The sequence below is a fragment of the Camelina sativa genome, chromosome 9 (genome assembly GCF_000633955.1).
Source record: "Camelina sativa cultivar DH55 chromosome 9, Cs, whole genome shotgun sequence".
Taxonomy (NCBI): Eukaryota; Viridiplantae; Streptophyta; class Magnoliopsida; order Brassicales; family Brassicaceae; genus Camelina; species Camelina sativa.
The window spans coordinates 20,328,827-20,340,847 of NC_025693.1; the positions used below are offsets into that span (position 1 = coordinate 20,328,827).

General features: G+C 37.9%; 3 protein-coding genes and 1 long non-coding RNA gene across 6 annotated transcripts; 2 read left to right on the forward strand and 2 right to left on the reverse strand.

Moving 5' to 3' along the window:
• LOC104711495 (pentatricopeptide repeat-containing protein At3g49730-like) lies at positions 395 to 2,487 on the reverse strand. Of its 2 annotated transcripts, XM_010428197.2 has the most exons (2): positions 2,174 to 2,477; positions 395 to 2,083 (listed from the first exon to the last, which is right to left on the reverse strand). In XM_010428197.2, the coding sequence occupies exons 1-2, from the start codon at positions 2,436 to 2,438 to the stop codon at positions 531 to 533; spliced, it is 1,818 nt and encodes a 605-aa protein (XP_010426499.1). In that variant the 5' UTR covers positions 2,439 to 2,477; the 3' UTR covers positions 395 to 530. The 2 variants fall into 2 exon arrangements, with proteins under 2 accessions (XP_010426499.1, XP_010426498.1); XM_010428196.2 differs by having other exon boundaries at positions 395 to 2,487.
• On the forward strand, positions 2,574 to 4,911 carry LOC104711497 (pentatricopeptide repeat-containing protein At3g49740). The gene has a single exon (XM_010428198.2). The coding sequence runs from the start codon at positions 2,592 to 2,594 to the stop codon at positions 4,809 to 4,811; it is 2,220 nt and encodes a 739-aa protein (XP_010426500.1). The 5' UTR covers positions 2,574 to 2,591; the 3' UTR covers positions 4,812 to 4,911.
• Positions 5,213 to 6,603, reverse strand: LOC104711498 (inactive LRR receptor-like serine/threonine-protein kinase BIR2). The gene has a single exon (XM_010428199.2). The coding sequence runs from the start codon at positions 6,295 to 6,297 to the stop codon at positions 5,449 to 5,451; it is 849 nt and encodes a 282-aa protein (XP_010426501.1). The 5' UTR covers positions 6,298 to 6,603; the 3' UTR covers positions 5,213 to 5,448.
• LOC104711499 lies at positions 9,344 to 10,751 on the forward strand. 2 transcript variants are annotated; one of them, XR_755313.2, is made up of 3 exons: positions 9,344 to 9,799; positions 10,012 to 10,416; positions 10,522 to 10,751. It is a non-coding gene; the product is annotated as an uncharacterized LOC104711499 (long non-coding RNA). The 2 variants fall into 2 exon arrangements; XR_755312.2 differs by having other exon boundaries at positions 9,344 to 10,416.

Sequence of the window (12,021 nt, forward strand, 5' to 3'; positions counted from 1 at the left end):
CAGTTTGGATTTGAATTAACAAACTCGGTTTTGAATTCGGTTCAGTTTAACACTTATAATGCCTCCAAATTCTTAACTTTAAGCATCTATAGAAATAAATAACATTCAGAATGAATGGCGGTTCCTAGACGAACAATTGTTATTGTTATGATACACAAACTATACTTAAAATGTCAATTTCCTACCTGAAGTAAATCTGTTTGTCCAAAGACTCCATACATTGTGAGTAAAACTGTAATTCGTGCCGATTCTGATGCTACGTATGCTTTTTAGTACCACGATTTTGGATTGTGTTAAATAACACCATCACAAAGGCAACAGCTGTGTAGAAATGTATCCTTTTCCGAATAACAACAGTGCCATTTTCGCTCTTAGTCAAGTTCAAGAGTTAAAATGAATGCAACTACATGTTTATTCTTAGCAAAGATAACAAAGAGATCGAATGTAATAATGAAACAAAGCAAACGCATGAACGTTTGATTCAACTATAAATCTAAAGTTGCTTCTTTTGGAAACTCTAGGTAATAATGTCAAAATACTTTAGCTTTACTTCGTTCACCTCCTCCCTTAAGCCTATGATGAGTTGTCCCTTTCTTCTTCCCTTCTTTCTTCCCTTTAGGTTTAGCTTTCTCAATCAAAATCTCCTCACCTCTATTCTTATACATCTTAAAACTCATATCTCTCTCACTTGCCATCTTCATCACCTTCTCTGTAATCTCTGCAGCGATCGTCCTATTGTACAGTTTATTCAATCCTTTCATAAGTTTCGCATAAGTATCAGGTTGCGGCATCAAGTCCATCTCCATCATATTCAGACAATACGAACACGCCTCCTTCACGTGACCTTTTGCGAGCAAAGCATGGATCCATATTGTCCAAGCTGCTACATTAAGCTCACAAGAAGAGCTTTTGTTTGATATGCAACTCCAAACATCTTTCGCCATTTCAAGCTTATCATCTCTAATAAGGTTATTCAGCAACGACTTCAGCGTTCCATATTGAGGCGCAGAGAATATTCCCCTGCTTACCATCTCTTTGAAGTGATCACAAGCTTCGATTAGACAACCTTGGCTTGTAAATCCATTGATCATAATAACAAATGTATCAACTCCGGGGCTTAAACCACCAGCTTCCATTTCATTCCATAACCGAACCGCTTCTTTCACTTCCCCTAACTTACAAGCTAATCTGATCACTACATTGTAAATGAGAAGATCAGGATGACAACCTACTTGCTTCATCTTCTCAATCAAATCCAAACACTCTTCAAACTGCTCTTTCTTCTCATGAGCCACCATTATCTGCATATACGTTACTTGCGATGGTACGACTCCTTTCTTTCTCATATCGTCCAAAACACTATAACCCTTATCGATCATCTCCCATTTGCAAAACCCACTTATCAGCGCCGTGTAAGTCACGAGATCAGCCTCACATCCATACCTTTCCATCTCAACAAAAACCCTCATCGCCTCATCCATCCTCTTCTCCGTCTTACACAACGCCTGAATCAAAACCGTGTAACAATTCGCATTCGGCTCATACCCTCTCTTTCTCATATCCTTCATAAGATCATAAGCATCCGCCATTTTGCCAGCATGAGCATACCCACTAAGCAAGTTAGTGAAAACAACAATGTCAGGCTCAAGCCCTGCTTCCTTCATCTGAACCAAAACTTCTTTAGCTTCCATTAACTTCCCTTCCCTACACCAACCATACAACAACGAAGTAAAATACCTCAAATTCGGAGGATACTTCTCTCTCATATCCTCTAAAAGCTTTGAAGCATCCTTAACACTACCGTTCTTACACAAAGCATCTAACAAACACCCAAACACATACTCGTCAGGCTCTAACCCATACTTAGGCATTTCGTCGAGCACCTCAACTGCTTTCTTCACCATGTTGGCAGAAGCAAACCTCCGCATCAGTATAACGAACAACTCCGGTTCAATCAACTCTGGTTTCTCTTTCTTCATCTCTTCAATTAAACCCCAAACAGCTCCAAACTGACGCATTTTACAAAGAACCTTCACCATAGATTTACACACTTCATAGCTGTGACCATAACCAGGTTGCTTCGCTGCCCAGAGAAAGAATCTATAACCTAAATTCCCAGCATCACCACATCTACTCAACACTCTTACTATTAACCCGGGTCGCAGATCAATACCTGATTCGTTAAGAGCAAGCTCCAACTTCGGAACCCTAGAATGGTGATTCCGCAGAATCCTGTATATCTTCTCGACGTCACCGGCGAATTCATCTTCTTGACAAACTAAGCCAACCCCATTCTCCTTTCTCTCTGTTGATTCAACGAAATCGTATTTAAGAACTCTGGAAATGTGAAAACTTTTGCAAATGAGATCAATTCGAGAATTTGCTTGAGAAGATGGTAAGAGAACACAGCGTTTGACTACGGTCGAGAATCTCCGCATCTCTCTCACTTCACTCTCTCCACAACGACACCGTTTCGTCTTATAAAGTCTTCTCCTTTTCCTCTGTTTTTGCAGTTTCGTCTTATATAAAGTCTTCTCCTTTTCCTCTGTTTTTGCATATGGTCAAGACCTGAAAGAGCTTATAGATGACTGATGAGAAAAGCTCTATGTTTAACAGAGAATTTATCAGCCATAGCCGAAAGCTCGACTACGTTGCTCAATTTAAACCGGAGACTAACGGGTCTCACTCGTTCAGGCGAGAACAGAAACGCGCTCAAGCTTTTCGCCTATGTTCACCGTTGCACAACTCTGAGACCAGATCAGTACAGCGTCTCCGTAGCAATTACTGCATCTGGGCACCTCCGTGATACCAACTTCGGTGGTCAGGTTCATAGCTATGCGATTCGCTCTGGTTTATTGTGTCACTCTCACGTCTCCAATACGCTTCTCTCTCTCTATGCGAGATTAGGGAACTTAGTTTTATTGAAGAAGAGTTTCGAAGAGATTAAGGAGCCTGATGTTTATTCATGGACGACGCTTTTGAGTGCTTGCTTTAAGCTTGGGGATATAGAGTATGCCTTTGAGGTGTTTGATAAAATGCCTGAGAGAGGTGATGTTGCGGTTTGGAATGCTATGATCACTGGTTGTAAAGAGAGTGGGTATCACGGAACAAGTATCGAGTTGTTTCAAGAAATGCACAAGCTTGGTGTTAGACATGACAAGTTTGGCTTTGCTACTGTTTTGAGTATGTGTTACTATGGTTCTTTGGATTTTGGTAAGCAGGTGCATTCGCTGGTTATAAAAGCTGGGTTTTTGGTTGCTTCGTCTGTTGTGAATGCCTTGATTACAATGTATTTCAACTGCCAAGTTGTTTGTGATGCCTGTCGGGTGTTTGAAGAAGCTGATGTTGCTGTTCGTGATCAGGTCACTTTTAATGTGGTTATTGATGGTTTGGCTGGTTTCAAAAGAGAAGAGTCTTTGTCAGTGTTTAAACAAATGCTAGAAGCTGGTCTTAGACCAACCGATCTAAGCTTTGTTAGCGTGATGAGTTCGTGTTCATGTGTGGCTATGGGACACCAAGTACATGGATTAGCCATCAAGACAGGGTATCAAGATTATACTTTGGTTAACAATGCCACTATGACAATGTATTCTTCTTTTGAGGAGTTTGATGCTGTTCATAAGGTTTTCGAGTCATTGGAAGAGAAAGATCTGGTTACTTGGAATACAATGATCTCCAGTTATAACCAAGCAAAATTGGGAGAGTCTGCGATGTCGGTATACAAGCGAATGCACAGAATAGGAGTTAAACCGGATGAGTTTACATTCGGAAGTCTTTTAGCAACCTCTCTAGATTTAGATGCCCTGGAGATGGTTCAAGCGTGTATAACCAAGTTTGGCCTTAGTTCGAAGATTGAAATTTCCAATGCTTTAATATCTGCCTACTCCAAGAATGGACAGATAGAAAAAGCTGACCTAATATTTGAAAGATCACCGAAGAAAAATCTAATCTCTTGGAACGCGGTAATCTCAGGGTTTTACCATAACGGGTTTCCCTTTGAAGGGTTGGAAAGGTTCTCGTGCTTGCTAGACTCAGAGGTCAAGATCATACCTGATGCTTATACTCTAAGTACACTTTTGAGTATTTGCGTAAGCATTTCATCTTTGATGCTCGGAAGTCAAACGCACGCGTACGTCCTTAGACACGGCCAATTCAAGGAGACGACATTAATAGGTAATGGCCTTATAAACATGTACTCTCAATGTGGGACTATACAAAAATCTCTTGAAGTGTTCAAGCAGATGTCTGAAAAAGACGTTGTGTCGTGGAATTCTCTGATCTCTGCATACGCTAGACACGGGGAAGGAGAGAGCGCGGTTTTAACCTACAAAGCGATGCGAGATGAAGGCGAGGTGTATCCCGATGCAGCCACATTCACAGCGGTTCTCTCTGCTTGCAGCCACGCTGGTTTAGTCGAAGAGGGACTCGAGATTTTCAACTCAATGGTGGAATGTCACGGTCTGATAGTACCAAATGTGGATCATTTTTCGTGCTTAGTTGACCTTCTTGGTAGAGCTGGTCACCTCGATGAAGCGGAAAGCTTGGTAAAGATCAGCGAGAAGAGCATCGGGTCTCGTGTAGATGTGTGGTGGGCTTTGTTTAGTGCTTGTGCTGCTCATGGAGATTTGAAGCTGGGGAAGATGGTTGCCAGGTTGCTAATGGAGAAAGAGAAGAATGATCCATCTGTTTATGTTCAACTGTCGAATATTTACGCAGGAGCTGGTTTGTGGAAAGAAGCACAAGAGACTAGAGAAGCCATCAACTCAATAGGAGCTATGAAGCAACGAGGTTGCAGCTGGATGAGACTGTAATCGATTAAACTTAGGTGTTAACCGATAGACCCGGTTTATTAAAGCGAAGGAACAAAAACCATACTTATATTTTTAATTTTTTTTATTCAATTTTTCTTACAAAATTCAAGAGTTTAAGAATTCAAAATTTTTTAAAAAAGCATAATCATGAGTCTCTCTTCTCTTCTTGATAGAGTGGGAGGGATAATGATGAATGATGATGATCATCGCGTATCCTAAAGTAGCTCTTGTATAATTTTTGATCTATAGAATACAAAACACAACGTTTCATCTATTACTGACACAACGTACTGGCATCAAGGTACCCAGATCAGTATTTTGGTCCACTTGTTCGTCTCTCAACAAACCAAAAATAATAAAAATCCCGCAGTATCCGTTAGTAGTAGTACTGCTACTACCAATAATACACAAATCCTGTCCATTATTATTACAAAACATATCTCAATTTAACTAAACTAATTCATTAGCCTATTTCTTCTGCCTCACCTTCCCATAAAGAATATTCTCATTCCTTAAAATATAACTCAAAACATAAAATAACAACAACAAAAACTATATAGTAAATGAAAAATAAAATAAAACTCAACAAATGAAGAATGTTTTTTTTAGTAATCTTGGCCGTAATTAAATATAGTAATTAGTAATCAGGCATAGATTGACTAATCTTACCTTCTTCTTCAACAATCTTCTTCTCAGTAATCCTCAACCATAAACAAACACCAGTAAAACTAATCATCAAACTCGCCACGCCACTCCCTAACCCAATCCCAACGATGGCCATCACAGACAAGCCTCTACTTTTCATCATCATCTCCTGCAACGGGTAACCGTACAGTCCCTTGTTCCCTACGAACGAGCTCGCGTTAAACCTCGGGAAACTCCCGGTTCGGTTCGACAGGTACGTCGGGATCTGACCGGAGAGTTTGTTGTTCGAAACGTCGAACGCAGACAGCCTCGCTAACAGACCTAGCTGCTGAGGAATCGAACCGGAGAGCTGGTTATCGTGTAGATCGATCACGTTTAAGTAAGCGCAGAGAGCGAGCTGCGGCGTTATTTCGCCGGAGAGTTGGTTAGACGAGAGGTTAAGGACGGCGAGGTTGACGAGGTACTGAATCTCCGGCGGGATAACGCCGGAGATCTGGTTTGAGGATAGATCTAAAGACTGGAGGTTTGTGCAGTTGGAGAGAAACGGAGAGATGGTGCCGCGGAGGGAGAGGTTGGTTAGGGAGAGTTTGTAGATTCTTCCGTTGTTGCAGGTAGCTCCGGGGAGGTATGAGGTGAAGCCTGAGCATGGGTTTGTGAAGACGGAGTTGGTCCAGTTACGGAGGTTGCTCGCCGGGTCTTGTAAGTTTTCACGGAGGTTTTTTAAACACGCCTCGTCGTTTGGATCGGCTGTTGTTGGACGTTGTGCCGTTTCTAATGTTAGTAGGATGAGAAGGATTAACCGGTTGCTAAACTGGTAGCTAAACCGGTGACTCCTCGCCATCGATTTTTTAGAGAGGTTTCGAAAACGTTGAAGAAGAAGAAAGTGGAACTTTCATGTGAGTGGTGAGGTGAGTGTGTTCAAGAAAATTAAGAAAAAAAAACGGTTACAGAAGAAATTTGTAAATTGTAAGAGGCGCGTTTTAGCAGAGTAGTGAGGTATTATGCGTAGGATAAGACTTTGATTGTGTTTGGGATTAGCTGGGTGTGATTTATAACTTCAGCTGTTTTGAACTTTGATTATTGTATAAATTGTGTATAACCAACAACAGTCATGATTAGATCTTAATCATGCCATCCATTTTATTTTAGTAAGAGATCAACTGACAAATAATAAGTCATGAGTTTTAGAATTGTTCTTTGGTCTTCTTATTAAAAAGTCACTAGTACTTCTTTTTTTTTTTTTGTTAAAGAACAATAATATTGCAGTGGGCAGTATGTGCATCTTTATAGTGTGACAGATTCAACTTTTTTTGAATAAATTTACTTTAAATGGTCTAAAAAGAAAATCATGACATCCATTCACTGAGTTTTTTTTGTTCTTTTTTTAATTGTAGATTTTGGTCCACCAATTGGGAACCATGGGTAGAGAGAGTCATATCATATGCAGTGGCGGAGCCAGAAATTTTGCTTACAGGTGTCATATATATTTCTAGCCAACAAAAATGGATTAGGCATTATGTTAAGTGGCAAAATAAATATACATTGTGTCAAAGAGAAGAGTAGATCATATAACATGGATGTCTCATTACCAAAAAAAATATAACATGGGTGTCATTGTGAATATTTTAAACCAAAACATCTCATTATCTAGAAAATTTACCTTATAATTAAAAAAAATATATAAATGTTATGGGTGTTATCTGACACCCCTCTTTGTACGTTGGCTCCGCCACTGATCATATGATATAGCGAGTTTAAAACAAGCTTTACTAGTAGTAAAGCATGCCCGTTAGTCCGCAAAGTTAGGTGGAGCGGGCATGGGCGGAGATACGTCGCCCGCCGCTCGTGACGGACCTGTCCGCGGCGGATAACTGAAAATACGGGACCATCACGGTTAGCCCGTTCGGGCGCGGGCATACCCGTTTGACACTCCTATTTACTACAAAACAAGCGTATTGTTTACCGAGCAAGAAACGGCCACTAAACCAATTTCACATAATTTTTTTGTGGGGGTGGTCCTTAGTAGTGCGTCACACTCTTTTCACTTTCCATTTACAAATCATTAATAAGATTTACTTTTAAATTGTTCTGTAAACACTTCTCTTTGAATCGAATAGTTGTACATCATGCACCACTTTGCAGATGTGTAGTTTTGTACGAAGAATCGTTTTACTTGTGAGCCCATTATCAGCCCGTTCATAACTTTTGTAAATCCCAATGCAAAACCTAAGTCCAATATCACATGAAAATCTTGTGCGTAGTAGTAGACCATGTTAATTGTAATACGTCTATATATAGTTAGTATCTTTTTCCCCCTCACATATTGGATTTTAATCTTCCTACAACATTCAATCCGTTAATTATATCAATTGCAACCGAAAATAATAAAACCCTCAAATACATGTACATATCTTACTGATCTTTTGCATTCTAACGAAACCGAGTGAGATACATACGTAGTTTGTACCCATCACTGATTTATGTTTTATTATAGTGTGCTCTCTTCTCTTTGAGAAGCGATGATCTTATATTACTTATACAAATTCTGTATTTACTCATACGTATGATATGCGTTATGTAATGAATGTGAATAATTAAGAAAGTCCCATGCATGCTCTTCTAAAATTTATTTTCAGTAAGACAGTAACCATAACATTATAACAAGCATGTGTCACCTCCTTAATTGTTCTTTTTTTTTTCTTCCAAGTTGTTCTGTCTTATCATGTCTCAATCCCCCACTCAAAACCTAACGAAATCGTATTATAAATAGACACATTATATAGTTAGCTAGTCTATTCGTATATCATCGATTTTGATCACTAGTCACATAATAAAACCATGTCATCTCACGAAAATAAATTGCCTTTTTCAGCATCATTGCCTCAAGATTCATCATCACTATCAAATAAAGATGAATTAGAGATAGACGTAACGTCAAATATCGATGACAAAATGGTGGTACCATCATTGCTACCTTTGCCACCACCATATCCGTTATCATCAAAACGGTTGGTTAGATCTTCCTCGGTAGTTAAATCATCATGTATGATGAAATGGAAAAAGACGGGAAAGGGACAAGAAGAAGACGATGATGATCCCTTCCTTATGGCGTTGATAAAGTGTTCAAATGATATTAAACTTGACGATGATGATGATCCTTTCCTTATTGCAATGAGAAAGTGTTCAAATCGTATAAATATTGACGATGATAAGGTTGTGTCTAAAGGGAAGAAGATTAGTCTTAAATCACTAGTTTCTTGCAAAGCTCCTTCTGTTAAAGATTAATTCTCATTCCAATTTCAGTCATTGTATCTCATTTTTCTTCTATTAATTTTTCCTACTTATTCCAATATATATTTTGAATGTGAAAGTGAGTAAAGCGTCTTATCATCACGAGCACAAAAAGATCTTCAAGTTATTGAGTTTACCCCCTTCTTATTTTTCCATCTGTCGTCGAATTACAAGATCATGTAAAAGGTTCCAAACTCTAAGTAAAATATCTCTCAAGTTGTCTAAATATCAAAATCAGATTTTTATTTACTCTTTTTATCTTTCTTTTCTTCCTCAAAAGCATAAAGATGACCAAAAATATTACAAAAAGAAAATATCTTTTTGTTAATAGATGGACAGTGGGACCAAAATTTGACCAATATACAGTATATGGACGAGTGTAATCGTCAATAGTCCATTAAAATTTTAACTAAATTAAAGCGTGACACCATCTTTTAACATATCCATCAATAACAAGGAGTTTGAGGGCGCATAATCAAAAGAAACAGATGATATATCAGTGCATAAGAGCATCTTTACTGGCAGTTACTCTCATGGTTACTCAACCATTTGGGGCAAAAAAACTGAATAAAAAATCTATTTACAATCTATTTAGGAGAGAATCGATTCCCTGGGAAGCATCTGAAGCAACACCATGAGTAACCGTACGTGGCCTATTTTCATTCGTAAATACATAAATATTAAATGAATTTTTTTTTTTCCATTTTCTTTTTCTTTCTTCCCCATTCTCTCTCTTCTCTCTCGATACAAACGGAGTTCTCACGACCAACGACGGCGGAGGGTTGTTGGATTAACCCTAAGATTTGACGCTTCGGTTCTCACCACCAACGACGGCGGAGATTTCTTATGCTGCGACAACGACGGCAGCTCGATCCCGGAGGTCTCCGTATCAAATCCCCGCCACAACACAACCGCCTCCGTCGATGGTGACTGAGACGGAGAAGGTTACAGTCGAGCGTCACTGTGCTGCAAAAGGTAAAGGCTTGAATTGCTTGGTTCCGCCTCCTAAAGGTTACCATCAGCTGGTTCCATGGCCTAAAAGCCGTGACGAGGTAACTCCTTTGTTTGCAATCTCTTGTTAGAGTTTATTGGCTAACTAAAGCTTAATAGCAAAGCTCAAGTGGATTAAGCTTAGAATCAGAATGTAATAAGCCTAAGTAGATTGGATTAAGCTCAATATTCTCTTGTATTGCATTTTGGTTGGAAAATTCTGATCTTGGGATTAGCTTAAGTAGATTAAGTGATGTCGAATTTGGATTTGCAGATTTCTTAAAATAGCTACAATTACAAGTATCTTCAGTTAGAGGTGCCAAGGTTGTTACTGATCCAAGTAATGGGCGATCAAAAGGTTATGGATTTGTTAAATTTGCAGAGGAAAGTGAAAGGAACCGGGCCATGGCTGAAAATGAAATGAATGGTTTGTATTGCTCAACAAGGCGTATTATCAGTATTGTTAAGAACTTAGCCAACGTTGATATCTTCTTCTGTGTTTGCCTTTGACTGGTTTTGTAAAATATATTGGACCGGAGTCGAGAGCATGAAGAGTGCCACTATATTATGTAAGTGATATGACTAGTACCTGAAGAAAGAAGAAAGAGGTTCAAGCGGAAAGTTATGTTGATCGTCAATGTCGCTTCAAGGTTCTTTCTTCATTGTCTTGATTGCCAAGGTGACCTCTAATACTACATTCACACCAAGTTCTTATTAATAACAGAGGCTCTAGAAGCTGAAATAATGATAACAAAGATGTAATCAGCCAGGTGTGTTTGTGCAGGTGGGACAATCGAACTTCAGCATTAACACCGGAGAAAGAGATATTCTACCTAGTGGCGATCCTAACATCGGCAGTGAATGTAGTAACATTAGTGAATGTTTGTATTGCTCAACAAGGTCATGTGAATGTAGTAACATTAGTGATAATCAAATATGACAAAAGTTGGTATCCTTTACATTGTAGATATTTGTTTTGTAGTTTAGGTTGAAATTTGTAGGGTTTTTTTTGTACTTGTATTGCAGGTTCTGTTTTTAAAACTGCAGGTTCTGTTTTTTGTTCTTGAATGTTCTTGATTGTGTTCTGTTAATCTATCCATCATGCAATGCAATATTTGTTTTAATTCACTATTCATCAAGAAAGTTGGCAAAAAAGAAAATTTGATAATTAATAAACACAAAAAAAAACAATATATATTTTTTAAATGTTTGAGTAACCTTCTTTGGGGTTCTCTAGTAATAGAGTGATTTTGCTTAAGTTCTTTTAGGATTGCTTTACTTAATTTATGATTATTTATATAATTAATTAATGTGAGAGTAACTATGGTGGATTACTCCACTAATGATGGTCTAATAAACCTTAAATATCATATCACAACCATTAAAGCTTACGCCAGAAAAAAAGTAATTACAAATGTTTTGGAAAGAGCTTACTGAAATTTTGTTTTATCACTACTTTAAAGTTAAGCTAATGTTTGCAATCAAGCCGATTCTAGGTTAGACTGACATTTGAGAACAAAAAAAGGTAAAAAATAAACAATAATGCATAAACACGTGTCATGATTTACACCGTAATCTTTATTTATCTAAATCAAATCATGGCCACATCTTTAATTGTTTTTATAATCCTCATTTCGCCCTCTTATGCATTAACACAAAGTAAATAAACATTCTTATTTTAATATGCATACTCTTATAATAATTTAGTTTTATAACCTTGGTATTATTAACATGCCTCCATGTCTCGTGAAAGGTTAGAGAGAGAGCCTAAAACTTCCGCTCCTGAACATATATATACACACATATGTGCCCTTGTGCGTGTATTAAAACTATAAATTAGCTAATTTGGATTTAATTAAGTGTAGTTTATTAGTACATGACTAATGCCTAATGGACCTATTTGGTCATAAAACCATCATCATCTTCAACCTAACTCTGTCTCTTCGCCTATATAGCTATCAGCCAAATCTGTTACCTTGTATATCTTACAATTACTAATTAAGCCTAATTAATTTTATTTTATTGGCTTAACTTAGACCGAAATACATATAATCATGTTCAAACAAAGCATTACATCAATTAGAATTATCACTAATTAATTAGGACATAGGTCTCGTTAATTATCTATATTTCAGACCACGAAATTATATACTACGATCTCAAGACCAATCTATTTTTGTCGACAAACGCGTCATTTTCACCCGAATATTTTAAATTTGATCACTACAAAGTTATAGGGTAATTAATCTTATACTAAATTAAAGTGACGTTTTAGAATTTATGC

What these genes read in the sequence shown, in the direction of transcription:
- LOC104711495 (XM_010428196.2), bottom strand. Translation starts at nt 2,438, where the DNA reads ATGCGGAGATTCTCGACCGTAGTCAAACGCTGTGTTCTCTTACCATCT.
- LOC104711497 (XM_010428198.2), top strand. Translation starts at nt 2,592, where the DNA reads ATGAGAAAAGCTCTATGTTTAACAGAGAATTTATCAGCCATAGCCGAA.
- LOC104711498 (XM_010428199.2), bottom strand. Translation starts at nt 6,297, where the DNA reads ATGGCGAGGAGTCACCGGTTTAGCTACCAGTTTAGCAACCGGTTAATC.